Source organism: Ursus americanus, chromosome 2, assembly GCF_024610735.1.
Source record: "Ursus americanus isolate L20-20 chromosome 2, mUrsAme1.1.p, whole genome shotgun sequence".
NCBI lineage: Eukaryota > Metazoa > Chordata > Mammalia > Carnivora > Ursidae > Ursus > Ursus americanus.
Window position 1 is genome coordinate 71,545,673 of NC_142128.1, and position 23,959 is coordinate 71,569,631.

Here is a 23,959-nt window from a genome sequence, read left to right on the forward strand (position 1 = left end):
AGCATTACTAAAAAAGCAACACCATGCACCAAAGAAATCTTTTCATTCATATCACCTGAGGCCTACAGAAAGAAAATAATAGATCCCTAGCCCATCTTCTGTGCACAAAGCCAGAAAGTCTCCTTCCTAGTGAAAGGTTAATAAAATTTGCCCTAAACAGATAATTGAATCTCTAGAAGCAAATAAAGAAAAAACACTAAAACCAGAACTGCATGGACAAGGAACAAAGAAAGGTCTTGCAAATTGAAAGAAAAATTTAGTAAACAAGTCAATATTTCCTGGAAGAAGAAGGAAGCTAATCTTCCAAAAGGTATCTTACTCATTTTTTATTTATTTCTCTCATTTCGCAGTGAAGACTGAATTTGGCTGAAAGGACAAGTTCTCAGCTTCCTCATTTTGATTTAACTTGTTTTTCTGGATTCCACCCTTGGGCTCTCCTTGGGGCCCAGCGATCTGGCCCAGTCAGACCATTTTGAAACAAACACTCATGTTTAGAATTCACTGTTGACACAACAACCTGAGTTATGTGGTGATTTCTAGAAGGATAAATAGATCCACCACTTTCCAGATTTCAGAGAAGCCACCTAACTCGAAGCAGGCTGCCATGACCAGCCAGTCTCAGGGGATCCACCAGCTCCTCCAGGCAGAAAAAAGGGCCAAGGACAAGCTAGAGGAAGCCAAGAAGAGTAAGTCTCCATTCTGTCTGACCTATGAGGGATTTGTCACAAAATGGATCAGGGGGGTGCAGTGAAATGAGCTTGGACCTTTAGGGGCAGGCAGACTCTGGTTCAAACTGGCTCCACCATACTCTCTCAGAAAACTTTGGCCAATTCATTGAAACTACCCAGTCATATATCCCTATGACCATAGTGGGGATGAAATCCTCTAACTCAGAGCCTTTGGAGAGGTCATGTGCTAAATGAAATGATGATGGACATTGAAGTTACAGGGAGACATGACCTTAAGCCTTGTCTCTGCAACTTCCTTAACGTTGCCACTCCTCAGTTTCTCAATATTGTGAAATGATTAAGAGATAGACAACTTCCAGAATGAATCTACTTACTACTGAGAGAACTTGAGCAAATTACTTACCCTCCATACACATCAGTTTCTGTTTCTGTAAAATTGTGATAATTAACAGTCAATAGCTCATTCTCATCCCTCTTTTAATGGCTTTTAATTTCTAATATTTTATTCTCATTTTCTAACTTTTTTATTTAGTCATGTATCTATATATTAGCACAGAATGTTCTCAATAAATGTCAACCCCCTTCCCACTCCCTTTGATATTCACCACAACTATATGAATGAGATGTTACTATTATTTCCACTTTATGTACATAGAAACTGAAGTTCATTATTTGCCAAAGGTCATATTTTAAAAATAGAAAACACCATGCAGGCACCACATTTAATTCTTACCTTATTTACTCCCCACACCAACTCTTACTGCAAAGATGAAAGGTGATGCTTATGTAAATTATGCAGCTTGCCCAAGGTCACACAGAGGGTAAAGGGTATAAACAAGATTTGGAAGGAGTCTGATCCCCAAGCAAAGATCTTACTTTGTACTATACAAAATTTACATAATTTTTATTATGAATAAACTAACATATTGTAGATCAACAACTCAAATTCAGGTTCCCTGGGCCAAGACCTATATTTTCTCCACTATCTCATTTCATATCACATCATTACTTAATCTATAATAATTTGTGTTATTTACCTTCTTCCTAATTATATGTCTTGCATCTGCAATTCGATTCAAAGTTCAACAAGATAGGGACCATGTTTTAAAAATGTTGCTTATATGACTCTGTGGTTGAATATAGTGATGGAAATAGAGTAGGTAGTGACAAAAGTTTGGTGAAATGGATTGAATGAGATGTGGGAACAATACATTTTAATATTAGCAAGAGAGGAAGCCAGGAGTGAGGCAGTACTCAATCCACTGGGTTTTTGACCACAGGTAAATCATTTTTCTTTGCTAAGTTGATTTCCTGAGCAGTCAGCAGTGTAGGCACCAGCAACAGCAAGAGGAAGACTCCATGTGGAAAGAGCTAGAAGAGAAAAGGAAGGAGAAGAAATTAAGGCAAACTCTACCTACTTCTCTATTTCTTTTTCTACCATAAACCATGCAAATGACTGCAAAATGGTATGAATGCAGAGTAATTTGATAGAAAACAAAGCAGTCTTGGACCTGCTGGTTGAAGCAGTGTAGAAAACTTCCTTATCTTTTATTCAAATTTCTTTAACCACATATAAAACTTCCAGAACAGAAGATCAACTTATTTTAAGACATTTTAATTACGTTACCTTTTCTTCCTTATTAAGGAAGAAGCAAAATGGCGATATTGGGCACATTAATCAATACTATTGTATGATCCAGATGATCTTTTACCAACTGTGTCTTTTCTCAAAGCTATTAGAGAAGAAAGGCTTTGCGAATCATGCAAGTTGTTTGGAGGAGAAGACCACTCGAAACTATCTAGGCTGAGATTTATGTTTCTATGTATAAGTCATTTAACATCTCTGAGTTTTCTCTTCTTTTTTTAATAGAAATATAAATTATGTGATGTACATAAATATATATATATATAAGCTATATATATCACATATCTGTATCTATGTATCATAAATACATAATGGATATAGATATAGATATAGATATAGATATACATATAGATATACATATACATATACATATACATATACATATACATATAGATCACATATATATATAAACTTGTTTTCCTTTCCACTAGTGAATGTGCTTTCCTTGGACAATGTTTCTTCAGAAGTCAGGATTGGAAAATATGTATTGTCTTATTTTTATACAAAACGTTCATTTTATTTGCCGGTAACTTAAAGTAATTGTGTACTTTTTCCCTTGGGTCTTCAGTCATAAATATTCAAGCAAATATTCAACCAGTAATAGTAAATACCCAGGCCTTAAAAACATTTCAGAAAATATTTTTCCAAATGTTATTTCCACAACCAACCTCTACCCTCACTTTTACAGAGAATGTCAGTCTGTCCTCCTCGCCTCAGAAAACATAGGCTTTGAGGACAGTTTTCACCAGATAGAAGCCATTTTCTTACATTGCTATCAGCAGGTAGCAGTTTGTGGTTACAACTTCAATTATTGTACCCATCATACTTACTTCTTAAGCATTCTATAGTGAAATAAAATACTACCTTTTTTGCCTGGTATTTTGTAACTTCTCTCATTTCACTAGTTTTGTAATTTATTAATTAATTTAATTTAGTAAGTATTTATTGAGTGCCCTCTCTTTCCAAGCCGCTTTGGTATAGACACTAAGGAGTAGACCTAGACTCTTTCTTTAAAATTTCTAGTGAGATAAATGCATAAAGGAGCACAAAAAGGAGAAAGGAATAATGACATGAGAGGTACAGATAACCGTCATTTTTATAAACCCACATATTTCACCTTTTTTTTCCCATAAAGAGATTCATTTGAAAATCTGACATATGAAGGCAGAACCATTTCAAATGAGAACCAATAAATCACAATAGTGAACACCATCATGGGAAGTCTATGATCACTTTCTCTTTCTTAAATTCATTTATTTGAAAGCATCTCAGAAATTTGCACATAGAGTCTCTGCTAGAGGGGACTCCTGAATATATACCTAAAAGAAAGAAAGAGAAAGAAAGGGAGAGGGAGAGAGGGAAGGACGGGGGTGGGGGGGAGAAACCAGCAATTCACGTTAATCATTTTAGAAAAATAATAAGGTGGTATATTTATATATTATGCTGCAAAAATATTAATATATTCCATTAAAGAGGACTGCCTCAGATCTCAGTGAAGTTGTTACATAATACAATATAGGGTATAAATGTTTTGCCTTAAGGGATATAGATAAGGGTTTATAGACCTCATATATCAGGAATTCTCCTGAAGGCTGTTGGGTCTGTGGAAATGAAATATATAGGTCCCTACTCTCAAGACACCAGCTACAAGGGAACTTTGTGGCTGAGGTGGGGTGGGGGCAGATTCTGAACAGACTCGGAAAGTTGGAATGTGAAGCAACAGAGTAGAAAAACCATTGGCTTTTTCTTGTTTCTGTGTATAAGTCATTTAGCATCTCTGAGTGTTACTCTTCTTTTTTTAAATAGAAATAGGAGATATATATGATATACATAAATATCAGGTTATATATATGGCCATGATGTTTAGAATCAGAAAACTATACCTAAGATAGAGTGCAATCAAAGAAATGATTTTTATTTTTAACTTACATAATATGTATACTTGTATATTATTATAAGTCATAAAAGTAAAGGAATGAAATAAAAGAGCAGGACAAACCAGTTTCATTTCTTTTTACAACTGCCTCCAGTTCTGGGTCAGCTTTTCCTGTAATGAGGGAGACTTGGACTGCTTCTAGTAGATGGCTGGTAAAACTCAGATATCTGCCTCTCTTCACCGATTACAAGTTAAATTATATTTATTAGGTTTTTTAAAAGATTTTATTTATTTGAGGAAGAGAGAGAGAGAGAACAAGCAGGGAGGAAGAGGGCAGAGGAAGAGAGAGAAAGAGAAGCAGGGAGCCCTATGTGGGACTCGATCCCAGGACCCTGGTATCATGACCTGAGCTGAAGGCAGACACTTAACCGACTGAGCCACCCAGGTGCCCCAATTATGTTTATTAGCTAAGACAAATTCTTTTTTTTTTTTTTGCAAAATAGCCTTGTTGTTAAGTTAAATTTAGATGGAATCACAGTAGGTTCGCACTATTTTAAATTACCTTATTTGAAGTTAACGCCTTTTGCCTTAAAACTTGTTCATCAATCAAAACACAAAAGTGAGTGTGTTGGTCCAAGACATGTTACATTTTTACAGAAGAACATCAGACCTGCCCTGCAGCTCCAGGCATGGGGAATTGAATAACTCCCATCAGAATTAGATTAGAAATTCAAGATACCATCATCAATAGGAGGAACAGAGACGTGTATTTCTCTGAAATATATGACATTTTTACTTGTAGTTATGACTTTTTTTATGAGATCAGTATTTATTCCATTTGCACCCATTGCAAGCTTGGAAAACTCTGCAGCTCTTTTGAGATGCTCAAACGCACGTGACTCCACATCACATAAAGAACGAATTATTTCCAAAGGCGAACCATAGCCTTTCTCACAAATAAACACTCTATCTGTCTACTTTGGCAGCTGCCGAAAATAGCATCTGTGTCTAAGTCAAAATTACAACTTGCATGATGGGATGTAGATCAAAAGGTGTGATAAACAATGTAAATATTCAAATCTGAATATGAGAAACACTGAACAAGCAGGTATATTTAAAATGTTCTAAAAGCAATAGACAATCTTAATAAAAGTGAAGGACGTACCCAGAACTTTCTACCAAGATAGAAAACGACCAGTGCTTGCTTCCTGGAGCTGCTATGCCTGGTCGCAAATCCAGCTTTTGCCTCCTACTCGGTGGGTGAATTGGCTAGGTTACCTTCTGACCTCACTGTGACTCAGTTTCCTTAGCTTCAAAATGGAGATAACGGTATCCACCTCATGAAGTTGTCATAATTCACTGAGTTAATGCTTCTAAAGGCCTTAAAACACCACTTGGCACATAGCAGGTGCTCAATAAATGTTAGCTATGAATATTCTTCCACTACTTAATAAAAAGAATTCTGTTGAAAAGTACAGCAAAATAATAGAGTCCCACTGATCTCTTAAGCACAGTTTTCTAGGAGGACCTCATCAAATTATACACAAGTGCAAAATAAATTCTTAAGACAATATTTTGACTATCTACTCTGATAATGTATCAGCTAATACTGAAATGCAGATTCAGTTTTGTGGGTCTATAGGATGCCAGCCAACAATATTTTTTAAATCTGGTAATTGCCTATTTGTTTCCAAATATGTAGATATTCCAAATTATTTAAACAAGCACCTTGATTTGATTTAATAAATTCTTCTCTATGCATATGAATGCTTTGGTTCATGAAGACATGAGTTTTAATAAACTAATAAAATAAAAGTTGTTGTATTAGAATTTCATGGCCCTGTCTCTGTGTGTTTTGTAGGCCTGTAAATTTTTTCTCTTTCTTTACAGGCCACAGACTAATGGGGTATTTGTAAGTATATTGGACTTTCATTTCTTCAAGTGGGTCATATGAAAATAATAGCCACAGAACATTTTCATCTAGTAAGAGCATTTGATTATATCCAATCCAGATCTACACAAACTATGTATGATTTTTTTTTTAAATAAGGAAAATACAAGTACAAAGAATAGCAAAGGAAACACCAAGAAAGCAAAGATATGAAATGAGAGATTAGGTTCAGCAGAGAAACTCTGGAACAATCACAGGCACCAAAAGTCTTTCTGGTGACATTACTTTTTCCAATGCCTGTAGCAGGTGAACAAAATAATAACATTCTTTGAACCATGTTGGTTTTATCATAATATTAATAATCCCCAAAAGCCCAGAAAAGCTGTTGTTTCTCTTCTGCATGCTATAACAGAATCAAAATGATTATTAGTCACAGATAGAAATCTCCAAACATTCCCCAAGTACTCTTTGTTTCCCTACCAAGTCAAGGTAGCCTCTGTCCTGTTTATGCATATTTTTTTGTCAGGTGGCTCATTCATTTGGATACCTACTCTTCCTACTACACTCAGGTATCTGGCTTGGCTTCCAGTGCTCAGTTGACATTGTTGTCTGTTTCTCACCGAGCCTCTATATTGGTTTCCAAGGCTTCTGTAACAATGACCACATACAGGATAGCTTAAAACAATAGGAGTGTATTATCTCAGAGTTGTGGAGGTCAGAAGTCCACACACAAGGTGAGGGCAGGGTTGGTCCCGTGTGGAGGCACTAAGGGGGCAGCTGTCTCACGCTGCCGTCCTAGCTTCTGGTGACTGCCAGCAGGTCTTGGCCTTCCTTGGTTTGCAGCTGCATCATTCTAATCTTTGCCTCTGTAATTACGGACCTTCTTCCTTATGTGTCTTCTCTGTGCCTCTATGTCTCTATGTTCAAATCTCGCTCTCCTATAAGGACACCAGCCATCAGCTATAAGCCCCATCTTAAATCAGTGTGACCTCACCTTAACTTGATTACATCTGCAAACACTTTATTTCCAAATAAGGTCATATTCACAGGTCCCAGGGGTAAGGATTTAAACATATCCTTTTGAAGGACACAGTTCAACTCACAACATGTCTTAATTGTCAAATCCACTTGACTATCTTGATCCCATATCTTCTTAGTTCCCCCTTGTAAGTGAAAACTTCTCACAGAAGTTGCCTGTATTCCCTGTGTTTACATTTTTTATTCCATTTTCTCCTGAACCCACTTTTTTTCATTAAAATTTTTTTTGTTCGCGTGTAGTTAACATACAATGTTACATTAGTTTCAGGTGTACGATATAGTGATTCAACTTCTCTGTACGTTATGCTGTGCCCACCACAAGTATAGCTGCTATCTGTCACCACACAGTGCTATTACAATATCATTGACTAGATTCTTTATGCTGTGCCTTTTATTCTTGTGACATATTCATTCCATCACTGGAAGCCTGGATCTCCCAATCCTCTTCACCCATTTTGCTTATCTACCCCCAACCCCACTTTGGAAACCATCATTTTGTTCTCTGTACTTGTAGGTCTAATTCTGTTTTTTGTCATTTATTCATTTGTATGTTTTCTTAGATTCCAAATATGAGTGAAATCAAATGGTATTTGTCTTTCTCAATCTGACTGATTTCACTTAGCATAATACCTCTTTAATCAGACTTTTTGTCCCTACAACCCCACCAAAGCTCCCTTTGCCAAGACCACAAACATTGCTAACCCTTTTATTAATTAAATATCTCAGTCACAACTGAATCCCTCTTTTATCTTTGAAGTTCTTCCTTCCTTTGACTTTGGGACACCACTTTCATGGTTGGCTTTCTGTCATCTTTCCAGTCTCTAAAGTTGGGCTCCCAGTTGGGATCTGTTTTCTTCTATGTCTGGAGATACTTCATATGTGATCCCATCTAATCCCATGGGCACCAGCTGCACGAACGATGATTCCTAACCTGATATTTCCAGCCCTCACCGTTTTCTCAATCTCCAAATTCATGTAAACATCAGCCTTCTCACCATTGCCACTAGATGTTTAATAAGCATCTCAGTTAAACTGTATTCTTAACTCTACTCCCAAAATAAAATGTTGGAGGCACCATTGCTTATCGCTGTCTATCATGCTTATCCTTCAACTCTGCCTTCAAAGTATATATAACTTCTTACCAACTCCTCTGCTACTTTACTATTTCCAGCAATCATTAACATTTATCTGAGCTATTGCAGATTTCAAACTGGTCTTCCTATTTTTCCCTTGCACCTACAATCTATTCTCACCACACCAGTCAAAGAAATCCTTTTAAATTATAGTGTTATGCCACACCTTCACTAAAAACCCTTCATGACTTTAGCATCTCAAGAAACAAAAGCTGTATCATGGCCCAGGAGGTCTATGTGACCCGGTCCCAACGCTACCTCTCTGATATCATTTCCTAACATTCAATCATCTCGTTTGCTTTGTTCCAGCCATGACAGCATTTTTGCTGTTTCTTGAGCATGTCATATACCCAGGGTATTTGCATTAGCTGTTGCCTCTACTTGGAATGCTCTTCCCCTTTAGATATTTGCATGGTTAATTGTCTTAATCCTTCAGGTCTGTGCTCATATACCACTTCATCCAAAAGACACTACTTACCTAAATTAACACCCACCGTCTCTCTATCCCTTAGGCTCCTTCTTTCTTCTTCTTGGTACTTATTATCTCTATCATATCATACACTACCTGTTTTCTATCTCCCCTTAATGTGTTCAGAATACAAGTTCCATGAGAATCGAAAGTTTGTCTGTTTATGGTTTTCACTGCTGTATTTATAGATCTAGAAACAGCATGTGGCACGTAGAGGATATTCGATAACATTGGTTGTTTAAATGTCTCTTTTTTCCATTCTCTGTAGCATTTGACACTGTTGGCCACATCCTTCTTGAATGTTCTTTGGTTTCCCCTACTTCTCTGACCACTAACTCTCAGGCTTCTCCTGAGGGTCCTCTTCCTTTTCTCATCTCTTGAAAGTTGACATCCTCCCAAACTGAGACCTTAGCTCTCTTTTCTCTTCAGTCTATACACACTCCCTTGGTTTCAGTCCAAACCCCATTGCTATGAAAAGCACCTACACAAACCCAGATGACAGACATGCAGATCTTTGTCTCCATTTCAAAACTTGCTTCTGGATCCAAACTTGTCTGTCCAGATGCCTTCAATACTTCCACTTGGACGTCCTCAGGGAAGCCTACAGAGGCTTTTCTAGTGACAGCCTGAGAACTGTTCCTCAAATGCATATTGTATTCATTGTCTTTGTTCCTAAAAAAAGGTCCCCAGAAATTGGGCTTATTTTCCCAATAATGATAAAAAAATAATCAAATAGCTGTTCTTTGTCAAGCATTTTATTTATATTTTTTCCTAACACATATAATGATTCATTACAGTAGATTATTAAATCTGTTTTATAGATGAGAAAACTCAGGCTCAGACACACTAACTTGTTCAAGGTTACAAGGCTTCTAATATCTCATTTTAGTTGTGCTTAGTGTATAATTTCAATTCTCTTCTGCAATGATAAGTGAAATCCCATCTTCCTCATCACAAAAAGATTCCAGAACCAATTTAACAATCCAGTCAACAGAATAGGGTTCTCTGTGTCTCAAGGGCTTATTTGTATTTGGGTCAATTCACTTGGTGTCTCCTAACCACAAAGCCAAGAAGAGTTCATCCTTGACCATTGACCACCCTCCCCACTTCCACATAGAGTTTAGTTTTAACCTGCCCAAATTGATCTTTTCATTCTTTTCCCACAAATCCTCTGGAAATCAAACATCTTTCCCTCTTTTTCCTTCACACAAAATTTCCTGTAAAATATCTCCATAAGGGCATGCTGAATGTAAGACATGCTTGTATGACAAGCCGCATGTCTAAAAATGAATGGGTTATTAAGGTGCAGCTGTTTGCAAAGAATGTCTAAAAGTATCTTAGAAAGGGTCACCGTACTTTATTCTAATCTCCAAAATGGACTATTTGTCCCCATTGCTGTCCTGCCTAAAAAGTCCATTTAGCTCAATCATTCCCTCCTCAGAAGTTCTTCCCTGGCCTCCTGTGGCAGCCTCCTCTGACCCGCACTCTACATTTCTGAGTTCAGTTGTTTATATTTTTGACTTACCTTAATAACATAAGACATAACATGTTTATTGGGATGAATGGCAAGCAAAGATTGTCTAGAATTTAAATAATGCTAATTTCCATAAATTTGTGGTTTTTAACTGCCATGGAAGAAACAGAACCAAAATATACGTTCCATTGTTTTCATAATTGATTACATGTATTCTTCACAATTTTATGTGTTTTATATTTTCCTCTTGGAAGCCGGGCATCATGTACACATTTCCAAATTACACTGTATTTATGCCAGCAGGAGGCAAGGACCATATCATATGCATTTCTCTACCCTCTGTTTGTAGCCCTATGCAGAATGTATAGTAGGTGTTCAATAAACATTGAATGAATAATGGATGGACAAATCAAAACCATCCTTTCCTGCACTGCTCTGAAGCTCCTGCTTTAGTAGTAGTTAAAATCACGATGCGTAAGATAACCACATTTTCTAAACCAAACATTAGAACATTTGGCCTCAGAAGCATAGGAATTTGGGGACCAAACATTTGCTGTCATATTTAAAATCTGGGCTGTCCCATATGGTCGCCCCTATGTTTGATACAGAAAGTATTGAGAAATAAGAATATAAACCTAAACGCTGCTTGGGTCACAGCAGCCATGTTTTTAAGGCTTAAGAAGAAAGAGGTATAATACTAAAATTTGGAAATCTTCATAGAGACAGAGAAGCAAGCTAGAGGTTAATATGAGTTGATTGGATGCATGCACTTTGCTTCACCTCGAGTGAAACAGTGGGCTTTAGGCTCTGGTTTCTTCCACTGGATTAAATCAGGTGTAGCATATGCAGACTTTCACACAGCGGCAGCTGCTGAGTCTGTCCAGAAAATGGTTGTGCCAGCAGCGATTTCCCTGTGGCTCTTCTCTTTAATTGAATGAGAACCAGCAGGTGACTGGTGCCATGACGGGGGAATCACAGACACTTGGAGCCAGTCACTGTGTGATGGAGCTAATATACAACCTTTTAAGTAGAGCACTGGATTCTGCTCAGGGATAGAGCACACAGAGGTTTTCCTATAATTATTATTATTATTTTCATATGAGAATTGTGACTTTAAAACCAGTATTTTTACATATTATGTAATTAACATGGAGAGTAGTGATATTTCATGTAATTTATTTTATAAAGTGATTATCTTACAACCCATTATTACTAAGAAAATGTTAATACACTTTAAATATATTAATGTCTTAATGTGAATGACAAGCAGTGATAAGAAAGAGAGCTGGGGATCAAGGAGGAGTTTCCCCTCCTAACATATTGTGTATCTGCTCTGCGAATAGTATGCGTTTGGTTGCCACAAAATGGTTAGAAATGTGGAGAATGAAAGCATCTGTATATACAAAATGGTAATGAGCATTCATTAAGCAGGAAAGAGGTAAGCATTGTTAATGTTCCATTAAGCCTCAAGCATCAGAAGAGCACTATTTTTCACCACATCTTGGATTTATAGGAAGTAAAGACAAAGCTAACTATCTGGTCTGAATGAGGCTTACTTGGTCCTCTTCAAGGACAATAGGCATTAAAAGAGACACGTGTCTATTTATAACTCAGTGGATCTATCTTTATAGAATAAAAGGAACATATATATATAGCCACTAGAAAAGCAACTCATGCCTAGCAGGGAGAGAAATTTAGAAACCATTTACACTCGAATGTTACAAAGATACACAAAAATAAAGGCATATAAAAACATGTACATGGATGACAGAAGTTTATGTTAAGATTTTACTTTAGCTGCTTAGTGAGAATTCACTTATTTATTTCAAAGTCTACACACTATAGCAAACAGTTAACAAAAATTATAAACAAAAGCTTGAGACACTATCAGAGAATGTCAAATAAGCAAAAGAATGAAGGTATTTAACTGAAATTAAAGGACAATAGATTCAGATAAAAAAATTATAATACAGTTCAGAGTTTCTTTCAAGTTTTAATGATCAGAAAGCATTAGGACCTAACCCCCTGAAGGTGGGGGGGGGGCAGAGCAGCAATTAATATTAGTCTATAAGCCCCCAAATTTACTCTGGTTGTCAAAAAAAGTCATGTGCTTGGTTAATGACCCCCTCAGCATTGTATTTGTCTGAAACTTTCATCTACATCGCTGTCTGCCGGCTTAAGGCTTACACCTTTGCTCTTAAGAAAAGAAAAGAGAGCTATTTAACTAAATCTCCTGACCATTAAAAACAATTGGTTTTACGGCCACTTTCAAGTCCCCCTCAGAGAAAGCTACTACAAAAAAATACCTACTTTGATGTGCTGTGGGGCTTAATCAGACATTCTAGAGTCAACAAATGCTAAGAAAAAAAATTCCAATAAAATGCTTTAGAAAATTGTGAGTCAGTTTTGATAGAGTCTGAGTTGCCTGTTTGTAGTGCCTTTGGAGATCTGCCAGTGTTAAATGGGACCCAGTTGGTGCGGACTGAAGGATTCCTGGCGGCAAATCAGGACAGAAATTCTGACCAAATAATGTCTTTTCGAATAAGTGACAGCTAAAATCTGTTCTCTGGCTGTTACTGCTGTGAGTAAACGGGCAGATATTTTATTTAAACATGTAAGTGTGAAAGAAAGTTGTCATTCCCATGTTCTGAAAAATCCAATTGAAAAAATAAGGTATTTTTCAATATTGTTTTTAAATGAAGTTTGCCGTTTTAGGAAAATTTATCAAGAAAATAATGTAGACCTCACCTATTTTTTTTTTTTAGAAATCAAATTTGAAGTTCCATGTGTATTTTTTTTTAAAAAATCATTCCTTCTATGCCACTGTTAATATTCAGGAAAAGAGAAGCGATTGAAGCAAGCTAAAGAAGAAGCAATGGCAGAAATTGACCAGTACAGAATGCAGAGAGATAAGGAGTTTAGACTGAAACAATCTAAGGTAAGCAAGAAAGTAAGCACAACTTCTTTTAATGCAGCATAGATTACAATATATTAATATTCAAAAGGTATAGTGCAGAATATCAAGGGAGAAAAATACACTGAATTGACCAGATGCAGTTCAACTAAGCCTGAACATCAAACTAAATCTTACGCATTCTGGAATTACTGACTTCACATTTTCACTTTCAAGGCTTTTTGATTTGCTTTAGAAAGTGTCAATCAATAGCTAATATCTAATATACGGTACCCATTACAAATCATATTTTCAAATATTCAAATTGAAGGGCCTGGTTGAAGCATTATTCCTACCACAGATTACTAACACATTTTATTTAGAAAAACACTTCAGAAAACATATTTTTTTGTCTATCAACGTTCATGACTACAATCAATAAAAATGTTACACACCATTACAGAATGAGTTTGTTAAGCCAAATCTTCTTTGGTGAAATCAAGATTTACAAATGACCAAGGAAGATATTGTTGCATATTACTGAAAAGTCTTCTGGTATTTTTTTTATTATTTTTTTTCAACTGTCTGGCTTCACTCAACAAATCTTTCATGAAAATATTTTTAAAAGGGTTTTTCCTCCACTAGCATTTTAAAAATATCTAGAGTTTACAGTAAAAAAAAAAAAAAAGTATATGAAATTTTCAGAACCAACATCCTCCCTTCTGTGTTGCAACATGGACTAAAAAAATTATCAAAATCCATATGTTACAAACTAAAGTTTATATGATATGTTGGTTTTTTGGTTTTTTTCCCACTCAGTAGAAACATACATAAAGGCTGACACTGAGAGATGAACTACAAGCACTTTGGAAATCCCCTTATTCGGAACTTCTATTTTAGTGGGAGAGGATATGGGGCTTGTGGAGGAACCGGTAAATTGAATCCCATGTAGGAAAACTTTTCCAGTGGGCTCTTTCTTTTTTCTTAATTTTCTTTTCTTTTCTTTTCTTTTTTTGAGATTTATTTATTTATTTGACAGAGAGAGAGAGCGTGAGCAAGGGGAGGGGCACAGGGAGAAGGAGAAGCAGACTCCCCGCTGAGCAGGGAGCCCATGTGGGGCTCGATCCCAGGACCCTGGGATCATGACCTGAGCTGAAGGCCGATGCTTAACAGACTGAGCCACTCAGGCACCCCCAATGGGCTCTTTCTTAACATAAAAAGTCCTTCTTTGAATAAAGTGGACCATTCAGCTAAAATAAATTCTTCTTAACAATATTTTTAAAAGGCATCATAAAATCCGAAGTCTATACATGTGTATACAGCCCTCCAGGACTGGCCCTTGGCTAGCTCTCTAACCTGTCAGTTCTGAAAATGTCATGCACTTCCTTTTTACTGTGAACCGCAGATATTTTTTAAATGCTAGTGTAGGGAAAAGCATTTCTTTATATTCTGATGAAAAATTTATTGAAAGAAGCCAGCCAACTGGAAAGGAAACCGTAAGGAAATAGGAGAACACTTTTCAGCAATGTGCAACCACATCTGCTGTGCTCATTTGCAGCCTTTGTCTCTACTTGTTCCATTCCAGCCGTATCTGCCACCCATTCTTCCTCACACTGAACACACCACTGCCCGCCACACCTTTGCACAGGCTATATTTGCTCCCTGCAATCATCTTCTTTTGGACATTTTCATCCTTCTTTGACCTCTGTTCATTTATTAACACTTCTTTCTGATCACCTTATTTAAAATTGTGTCTTTCATTTAAAAAAGAAAGCAATTCCTGGGACACCTGGGTGGCTCAGTCAGTTAAGCATCTGTCTTTGGCTCAGGTCATGATCCCAGGGTCCTGGGATCGAGTCCTACGTCGAGCTCCCTGCTCAGTGGGGAGCCTGCTTCTCCCTCTGCCTGCTGCTCTCCCTGCTTGTTCTCTCTCTCTCTCTCTCTGACAAATAAATAAATAAAATCTTTTTTTAAAAAAAGTAATTCCCCATTATAGCCATGTCATGTATCACTACTAGATACATTATATATTGACATTTTTTACTTACTGTCTATCTTTCCTTCTGAACTATAACACCAAAACGGCAGGTTCTGTGTTTTGTTCTCTGTTACTTTCCCCAGCGATGGAATAATGTCTGTTCCATAGTAAGCACTCAATAAATATTCACTGAAAGAAGGGGTAACTAACATTTCTTCTGGGCCTCTGTCTTTCCTGTTGAGTCCTGTCGTGACCCATGACATATTAGGACCTGAGAAAGTAGTCATCCTTAAGACCAACCAGCATTTATTATTATTGCAGAATATTTCTGATGTACTTATTTCTATTTTAAGTAATAACAAGACTGACTGTAATTTTAGAAAGTAGTTGGGTTAAATCTCTTGAAATATTATTTCTCCAGAAGGATCTCATAAGATATAAATCTGGTTCAGGATATTTGTTCTCTGCTTTGGAAAATAATTAAAACTCCTCACTGCTCTCATAATTAGAGCTCTAAGCCAATTTTCCAGCTAGTTGATCAAAAGCTCACATAGAAAGGTCAACATGTTTAGGCCTCCACTACTTCAAGCATATTGTAAAACCATTAGCACAAGATATTCTTTCCTTGGCATGACCTCCATATGTCAGACATATTGCTATTCCAGTTAAATCTCATCATCATTAACCCAGGGCGAGTAGGAGGTCTGGGAGGAGACCCAAGAAGCCAGTTTTCTGCCTGCTGTGGGTGAGACACCTTGATGTTACTTTTTTTAGTTGTGTCTTAGCTCTTGTTAATGTATGTGTTGTTTCAATTCCCCTGAGGTATCAACAGAAGCAGGTATCCCAATGTGAGTTGTTTATCAACAAATATTGTTTTATTAAAGATTTATTTATCCCTTGCTTGTCATTGCTACTGGATATAATTTCTTCTACGAAAGAAGACATTACATTGCCAGAAGGAAATCTGAACAATAGTGGAAACATGAAATCTATTGTTAATGCAAGTAGAAGTTAGATGGGCCGTGAATCCAAACAGAAGACATGAAAATGGCTGCCTGGGGCATATTGAAGACTTTTGTATCTTTAGTCTTTCTTCCTGAATTCATATCATGAAAACATTTTGTTTCCTTGAAACAACCATAGATTAAGAATGCAAAACTGTGTTGTGCTTAGATAGTGGGACCTGAAACTGAAGCTCTGCTTTCTCTGTTTTTTAAAAAAAAAAGTTTTATTTTATTTGAGAGAGAGAGAATGTGGGGGGGGGACAGGGGAGAGGGAGAGAAAGAGAATCTCCATGTAGATTTCCCGCTGAGCAGAGTCCAATGCAGACGCAGACGCTCAAACCCACAACTCAGGAGATCATGACCTGAGCCGAAACCAAGAGTCAGATGCTTAACCAACTGAGCCACCCAGGTGCCTCCCTCTGCCTTCTCTTAAACAGAAACATTTGAACAATTTATAAAGAAACGTATTGAATGTTGAATGATTTCACCAATGCCATCAGTCATTTAGCTGTAAATCTATATGCATCATTCTCAACATTGAAGTTTTGAAAATTAACAGGGAGAAGTCCTTAAAGGGCACCCTTTGATGAAATGTGTACTACCTCATGTCACACGATTATCAACTTCTAATTTATATAATGTCCCTAGCATTCGGATAGCTGGCTTCTGCCAACAAGAGCAACAGAATGCAGGTGATCCGTTCTCTGTAATTCCTGGAGTTCTGATCATTCTATTCACTTCAGCAAATATGCACCGAGCATCTACTATGCTTTAGGCAGTGTTTGAGACACTTAGAATACATCAATGGACAAGGCGATTGATCCTTTGTGGAGCTTATGTTCATTCCTTTACTCTCCTGTATGGCTTAAATCAACACTGTCTGCATATATAAAGGTACGGAATTCTTCCTGAAGAAGACCACTTAAGATAGTATATGGTACCAGAGGAGAGGTGGGTGGCTGAAGGGAGTTTAGAGTACACTTACCTTAATGAGCACTGAGTAATATATAGAATTGTTGAATCACTGTATTATGCACCTGAAACTAATATAACACTGTACATTAACTATACTGGAATTAAAATATAAAATAAAGCAAAAAAAAGTATAAAAATATTAAAACAGTATATGGTTGGTCACTGGTATAGTAATGTTTGGGAAACACTGTAGAAATTCAAATTACTGTACATCAAATATACTCAAAAATAATATATTTATTCAGGATGAGACATGGACTATGGGCTACTTTTAAGGTTATTCCAATGTTTCTGAAAGTGTAAAATGGATTAAAAAATTAAAAAACACAAGCAATGCAATCAGTGAAAACTTACAACAATCGCTAACATTTACTGATTATTTGCTCAGTGCTAAGTTCCTTGCTACATACCATCTCTACTATAATCCTTTCAGAAAATCATCATATTGTCTTAGAAAAGCACATGAATACTAATAGTGGTAACTGCCATCTGTGCATTAGACCTGCACTGTCAAAAATGGTGGCTACTTCACATATAGCTAAGGAACACTCAAAGTGTAACTAGTCCATGGGCCGGGGTGGGCCGGGGTGGGGTGGGGTGGGGGAGGGGAGTATTGTAACTGGGTTATGGGCATTAAGAAGGGCACATGATGTAATGAGCAGTGGGTGTTATATACAACTGATGAATCACTGAACTCTACCTCTGAAATTAATAACACACTATATGTTAATTAATTGAATTTAAATAAAATTAAATTAAATTTAAAAAAAGAAATGTAGCTAGTCCCCATTAAGATGTTCTATAAGTATAGAATATATACCAGATTACAAGAACTTAGTATGAAAGACAACGTAATAATTTTTATATTGATTGTACATCAAAATAATATTAAGAATACATTAGGTCAAATAAAATATATTATTAAAATCAATTTTGCCTATTTTTACCTTTTTAATGTGACACTATAAAATTTAAAATTACTTCTATGGCTTGTTGGGGCACCTGGGCGGCTCAGTCGGTTAAGTGACTGATTGATTTTGGCTCAGGTCATGAGCTAGAGCCCTGCGGTGGGCTCCGCGCCCAGCAGAGAGTCTGCTTGAGCTTCTCTCTCTTCCTCTGTTCCTCCCCCTACTTGCGCGCTTTCTCTCTCAAATAAATAAATAAAATCTTATTAAAAAATTACTTATATGGCTTGCTTTGTGGGTCATGTTACGTTTCTACTGGACAATGCTGAAATAAAGAGCCTAAGGTTGAAATGAACTTTTCCAAAGTCCTACAGGATAGTTGCATCAATCTAATCTAATAATAGCTATTTTTAACACTGCTCCAAAGAAAAACAGATGATAATTTTATAATAGTTTGTTTTATAAATTTTCCAACATAAAGACATTGGATTTAAGACTTTTTTTTTTTTTTTTTTGGTAGAATCTCACTTAAGATAGTGGATTTAGAGGGAAAAAAAGATTTTGGTAAAATTATTTTGGTAAGTAGTTCTCTTCCATTTTTAAACTTCCTCCTAGAAAGGGAAATTCAGTCCATATGTCTCTGCTCCTTGTATTCTCACTTATCAGAATGTTATTTTATAAAAGTTATTTGATGTCTTAGAAGCTAGATTTCCTTAAGTGATTTTCTTTGAACTGGGAAGCCCTTATGGCATGGAGTATAAACAGAAAAGAACTTGAAACTGATTACCTCAATCACATCTGAGTTCAAGTTTAGGACCCAGAAAGATAATTCAGATTCTAGAATTTAGAATAGTCTAAGGACCCTGAAGTAGAAGTCAATCATGAGTGGAGTCTCTAGGATTGAACTTCTGTGCGTAAACACTCACAGAAGAGAAAAACAAACAAAAACCAGCTGTGTCGCCTTAACAATACTGTTTAAGAAGGGCTGAGTTTACAGAGGAGATAAATTAGGAGCTGACTGCTTAGCAAAGGATAACTTTGCAAAGGGTTTCACTGCAGAATCCCTTTAAATTGGCAACTCCCCTGGTGAAATTATATTTTGGTCAAATCTCTTCGAGATAATGGGGAATACTGGGAAACCCTGCCAATGAGAGAGCAACCAGAAAGATATGTTAAACTGCATCTAAAAATATGATGTAACCAAATGGACAAATATATCTTAAGTTGAAAGAAATTCAATTTATATCAAAATTTTCAAAATTATATCTATTACCCAAAAAGAGATACCTGTGCATGTCAAAGTATTTTACTGGGCATGTTCTGTTGTGGCTTATCTTCCTGAAAAACAATGATTAGTTCAGATAATTATATTTTAAAAATTGACAAAGCTGTTATTTGTTCTTTAAAAACCAGCAAAATGGGTTTAATGACGTCTTTCAACTTTATTTTCCAGACTTTTAATTCAGAAAAGTAAGCCATAGGGAAGATACAGGGACTGAATTGAAACTATTACAAATACATGAAAAATGTGGTACATGAAAAAACTTCTGAGTATGGAATAATGATTGTGAACGTGCCTTCAATTTGTACTGTGTGGAGCCCAGCCTCAAAGTAGGAGTAACGGAGCATGGCTACCTGTCATTCTTTAGGAACGTTTATCCATCCCACTTATGGTATTGGTGATTGCATCCATTCTCTGAGAAAGTTCTGGAAAAATAATACATAATGTGTACACCATAGAACAATCATTAATAAATAGGCCCAAACGAGTTTAACTAGTAAAACAATTAGACTTGAATATGATACAGAGTGTGGTGAATTCTGTCTGTTTTATTTTGTTAGGTAATGGGCTCTCAAAGTAATCTCTCAGAAGAAATAGAGGAGCAAACACAAGGGAAGATAAAAGAACTGAATGGAAGCTACAACGAGTACGTGGAAAGTGTGTTGAAACAGCTTTTGAACATTGTTTGTGATGTGAAGCCAGAAATCCATGTAAACTACAGAGCCACCAACTAAATGTGCGCCCTACTGTTCAATAGATGGTATATACGTGCCACCTCGTTGCTTATGGCTTCATGTTTCTACTAAGAAACTTGAAATGTAAATCTTAAATTTACTAGACATCTACAGATTTCAATGTGACATAATTCACACAAGAGCACTGAATTTAAAAGCAAACAAACAAAAAGTTGTTATATCTTTCTTGGTAACAGGCATGACTTGTCATTTAACGTGGAAATAAACCAAGCATGCAGAGTAACATATTCTTTGACACTTGGCAGAAAAACATGAACCTGGCCACTTTTTAGTGAGTATGTGGTTTAAAAAACAAAGTTTCTTTTTAGCAATTTACAAAGTTTTTTCTTTGTTTTAGTTGTTAAAAGATCATTTTTAAAGGAAGATTTATATCGCATACAGGTATAAAATGAACAGATGTCAAAGATTTTATTTAAGTCATTAATCAAAGAAGAAACCAGTAAGATGCTACCCCTAGTTTAAAGAATAGTAAGAACATCACAGAGAGAGAAATGATAGATGATAGATAGATAGATGATAGATAGATAGATAGATAGATAGATAGATAGATAGATAGAGATGATAGAGAAAGAGAAATGGATTGGTTATGTGACCATCCTTTCTGCCTACCTTCAACTAACCAGATATTCTTCTCTTCAACTATTATTTTTTAAAAGAAAAAAGTGAATGGTAATTAAATAAGCTGCTCACATAGAGGTTTAGGTTTAAAAACAAACAAACAAAAAAACCAAAAAAGGTCCCAGGGGATGTTATGTGTTGTGTGTTATGAACTAAGTGTTTGTGTCCCCCGCAAAATGTATATATTGAACTCTAATCCCCAGGGTCATGGTATTTGGAGGTGGGCCTTTTCATAGGTAATTAAGTCATGGGGGTGGAGCGAATCCAGTCATTCCATGACTGGAATTCGTGCCCCTATAAGAAGAGGCCAGAGAGTTAGTTCACTCACTCTCTATCCTGTGAGGATAGGAGAAGTTGGTAGTCAGCAACGTGGAAGAGGGTTCTCACCAGAACCTGACCATTCTGGCTCCTTGATCTCAGACTTCCAGCCTCTAGAACTAAGAAATATAAATTTTCTATTATTTATAAGCCATCCAGTCTGTGTGGCACTTGGTTATATCAGCCCCCCAAACGGATACAGAGAGTATGCTGTTAGCCCCGCCATCTAAACAGCAATAGCAAAATTCTTGTTAAGTACCAAGCACTTTACATTCCATGTATCATTATCTCTATCCCACTGTGGTGGGTGTTGTCAGCATCCCTGTTTTACAAAATGGGAAATAAAAATTAAGGAATGGCTTGGAGTTGCTTGAGTAACAGTGACAGAGGACTTCCTGTCTGGCCAAGGATTCCAGTGTCCCCACCCTTCATTACTTACAAGGCTACCTCCATGAAAAGTTTCTATATTTACATCATTAAGAATCCTGAGTACTCTGATTTTCCAGTACTATATGCAGACAAATTTTAATTCCATTCTAAACAAAATTTAATTGGTAAATTTTAATTGGTACCAAACTATTCATATATTCAATTCCAAATATAAACTGAAATTATTCTAATTGGTCATTGTTTTAGATTACTCCAAATTAGATTTAGATTTCCCTCTCCAGACAAAATTAAAACTTTACCACAGAGTTTTAAATATGAGAAATTTTCAATTTTATATTGATATTCAGCAAACAGAAGAAAAACATAATGTCATTTGTTCTTCCCAACTTTTTGAGCAGGGAAAACCAAACAGGTTAGTTTGTGTTAAATCTCTCTATTTGCCAGAAAGACAACTGATGATCTAATTAATGACCAGAAGGGTAACAACTTTTCTTAAGAACAATGTCCTTTAATATTGAGGGGGGAAGGAGGTAAAGCATCAAGTAAAATTGCCTCCCTAAAATGAGGACAAAAATACTGATTTGAAGGGGTACATGCACTCTGACGTTTATAGCAGCATTATCAACAATAGCCAGATTATGGGATGAGCCCAAATGGCCATTGACTGCTGAATGTTTAAGGAGAGGTGACATACAATGGGATATAGCTCAGCCATCAAAAAGAATGAAATCTTGCCATTTGCAATCACATGTAGGGAGCTGGAGTGTATTATGCTAAGTGAAATAAGTCAATCAGAGAAAGACAAATACCATATGATTTCACTCACAGGTGGAATTTAAGAAACAAAACAGATGAACATAGGGGAAGGGAAAAAGAGAGAGAGAGGTGCAAACCATAAGAGACTCTTTATTATAGGGAACAAACTGAGGGTTGATGGCCGGGAGGAGGGTGGTGCACACTGTGAAAAAAAATAAATAATGAAATAAAGTAAAATAATGTGATAAAATAAAATAAGGACAGCCATGAAGGATATCCATTTCGACACAGATTTGGAGAATTTGATTACATCTACAGAGGTGAAATATGTAAAACAATGAGCAAAACTGCACATTTGAAAAATTGTCATGTGAAAAGATAATTCTAAAAAACACAGCCTTGTGATTTGCCTTAAATATTTGATCTCAAAAAAAATGTCTTAAATATCTTATCTCATGAAAACCATCAAGATTGTCAATTTCTGGATAGGAAAAGCTTGAATACATATCTGGAACACATTCCTGAGCCTACACAGGAGATAGGACGGTTTTTTAGGCTTAAACGCAATAGAAATACACTAAAATCAGTGTTCTCAGCAGTGAAGCTGCTACCACGGCCAGAAGACAGTGATAAAGACTGAGGATCAATATGCCGTGTGACTGGTCCCAGCTGTGCCCCACATTCTCTATGTCCCATTGGCAAGTTCTTCAATCTAAATCCCAGATTCCTTTTAATGTTTTAGTAGACCAAATGGCATTCAACTAAATGATCTCTACAGGCCCTTTAATATTCAATTCTGCATACTACATCATACCATTTGTAAAAATCAGTATTCACAACTTGTATTTTTCTCATGCACTTTTGTAGTATTTGTTAATTTTTTTAATGACCCCACATCTATTCTAAACACTTGAAGCATTTCAGAACTTCTCCCCAAAGTGTGCCACTTATGGCATGTGGACTGTTTTGAGCTGAGGGCAATCCAGACCCAGCAGGCTCAAGAAAAACTTTTACCTCTCCCTCAAGCTACCTAAAAGAATTTGGGTAGAGGACCTAGCCCAGAAAGAGAATTTTATCAAGAGATAACTTCTGTATCTGAATACTCTATCTGTATGGCAGGACAAACGTCTAATTACCAAATATCTGCTCTTTTTCTTATCCTGTGACTCCCATTCTTCCTTTTGCAGCCCCAGGTCCTTATCTCATGCCTTAGTTCAAGATGGCATTTAAGGGGCGCCTGGGTGGCTCAGTTAGGTAAGCATCCACCTCTTGATCTCAGCTCAGGTCTTGATCTCAGGGTCATAAACAGTTCAAGCCCTGCCTTGGGCTCCACACTGTGTGTGGAGCCTACTTAAAAAAAGAATTTAAAAAAAAAGATGGTATTTAAGCTTCAATTGTCCCACTATCCCTGGGTCTCATATTCTTACAGGTCTCATATATGCATGTAATTAAATTTGTTTTCCTTCCGTTAATCTGTCCTATGTTAATTTATTAGACCAGCCCAAGAACCAAAAAGGATGGAAAAACTCAACGCACTATATTGGCAAGATTATGTGCTGATCTTCAGCATTCTAGATTCTCTGCAGTTCACATAGTTTTGCATTCAGATATGGTTTCATATCTTTGCCTAACTGAATGAGTCATTTTTCAAGAGCTCTCACACTCTCACAGATGGCTGAGCTGCCAGGTTTTACTTTATTTACATATGAAAAAGGTTTTACATATTTCAGAGACAACTCACTTATCTATGACAGCTTTCTCAGTCACAAAAAAAATGTCGACTTTTTTTGCACATGTACTTATCCTAAAATAATTTTCCTGTTCATACAGGTCTTCACACAGAAATGGAATAAAGTAAGGATGTGTTTAA

At 36.5% G+C, this 23,959-nt stretch overlaps 1 protein-coding gene across 1 annotated transcript; it reads left to right on the forward strand.

Annotated features, from left to right (window-relative positions):
- Positions 1-579: 579 nt before the first annotated feature.
- On the forward strand, positions 580-23,959 carry ATP6V1G3 (ATPase H+ transporting V1 subunit G3). The gene is made up of 3 exons (XM_045787731.2): positions 580-686; positions 13,053-13,153; positions 19,813-23,959. The coding sequence occupies exons 1-3, from the start codon at positions 605-607 to the stop codon at positions 19,984-19,986; spliced, it is 357 nt and encodes a 118-aa protein (XP_045643687.1). The 5' UTR covers positions 580-604; the 3' UTR covers positions 19,987-23,959.

Excerpts from the sequence above, each read along its gene's own strand:
- ATP6V1G3 (XM_045787731.2), top strand. The coding sequence starts at position 605 with ATGACCAGCCAGTCTCAGGGGATCCACCAGCTCCTCCAGGCAGAAAAA. Across the intron at positions 687-13,052 it reads GCTAGAGGAAGCCAAGAAGA|GAAAAGAGAAGCGATTGAAG; the intron begins GTAAGTCTCCAT and ends GTTAATATTCAG. Across the intron at positions 13,154-19,812 it reads TTAGACTGAAACAATCTAAG|GTAATGGGCTCTCAAAGTAA; the intron begins GTAAGCAAGAAA and ends TTATTTTGTTAG.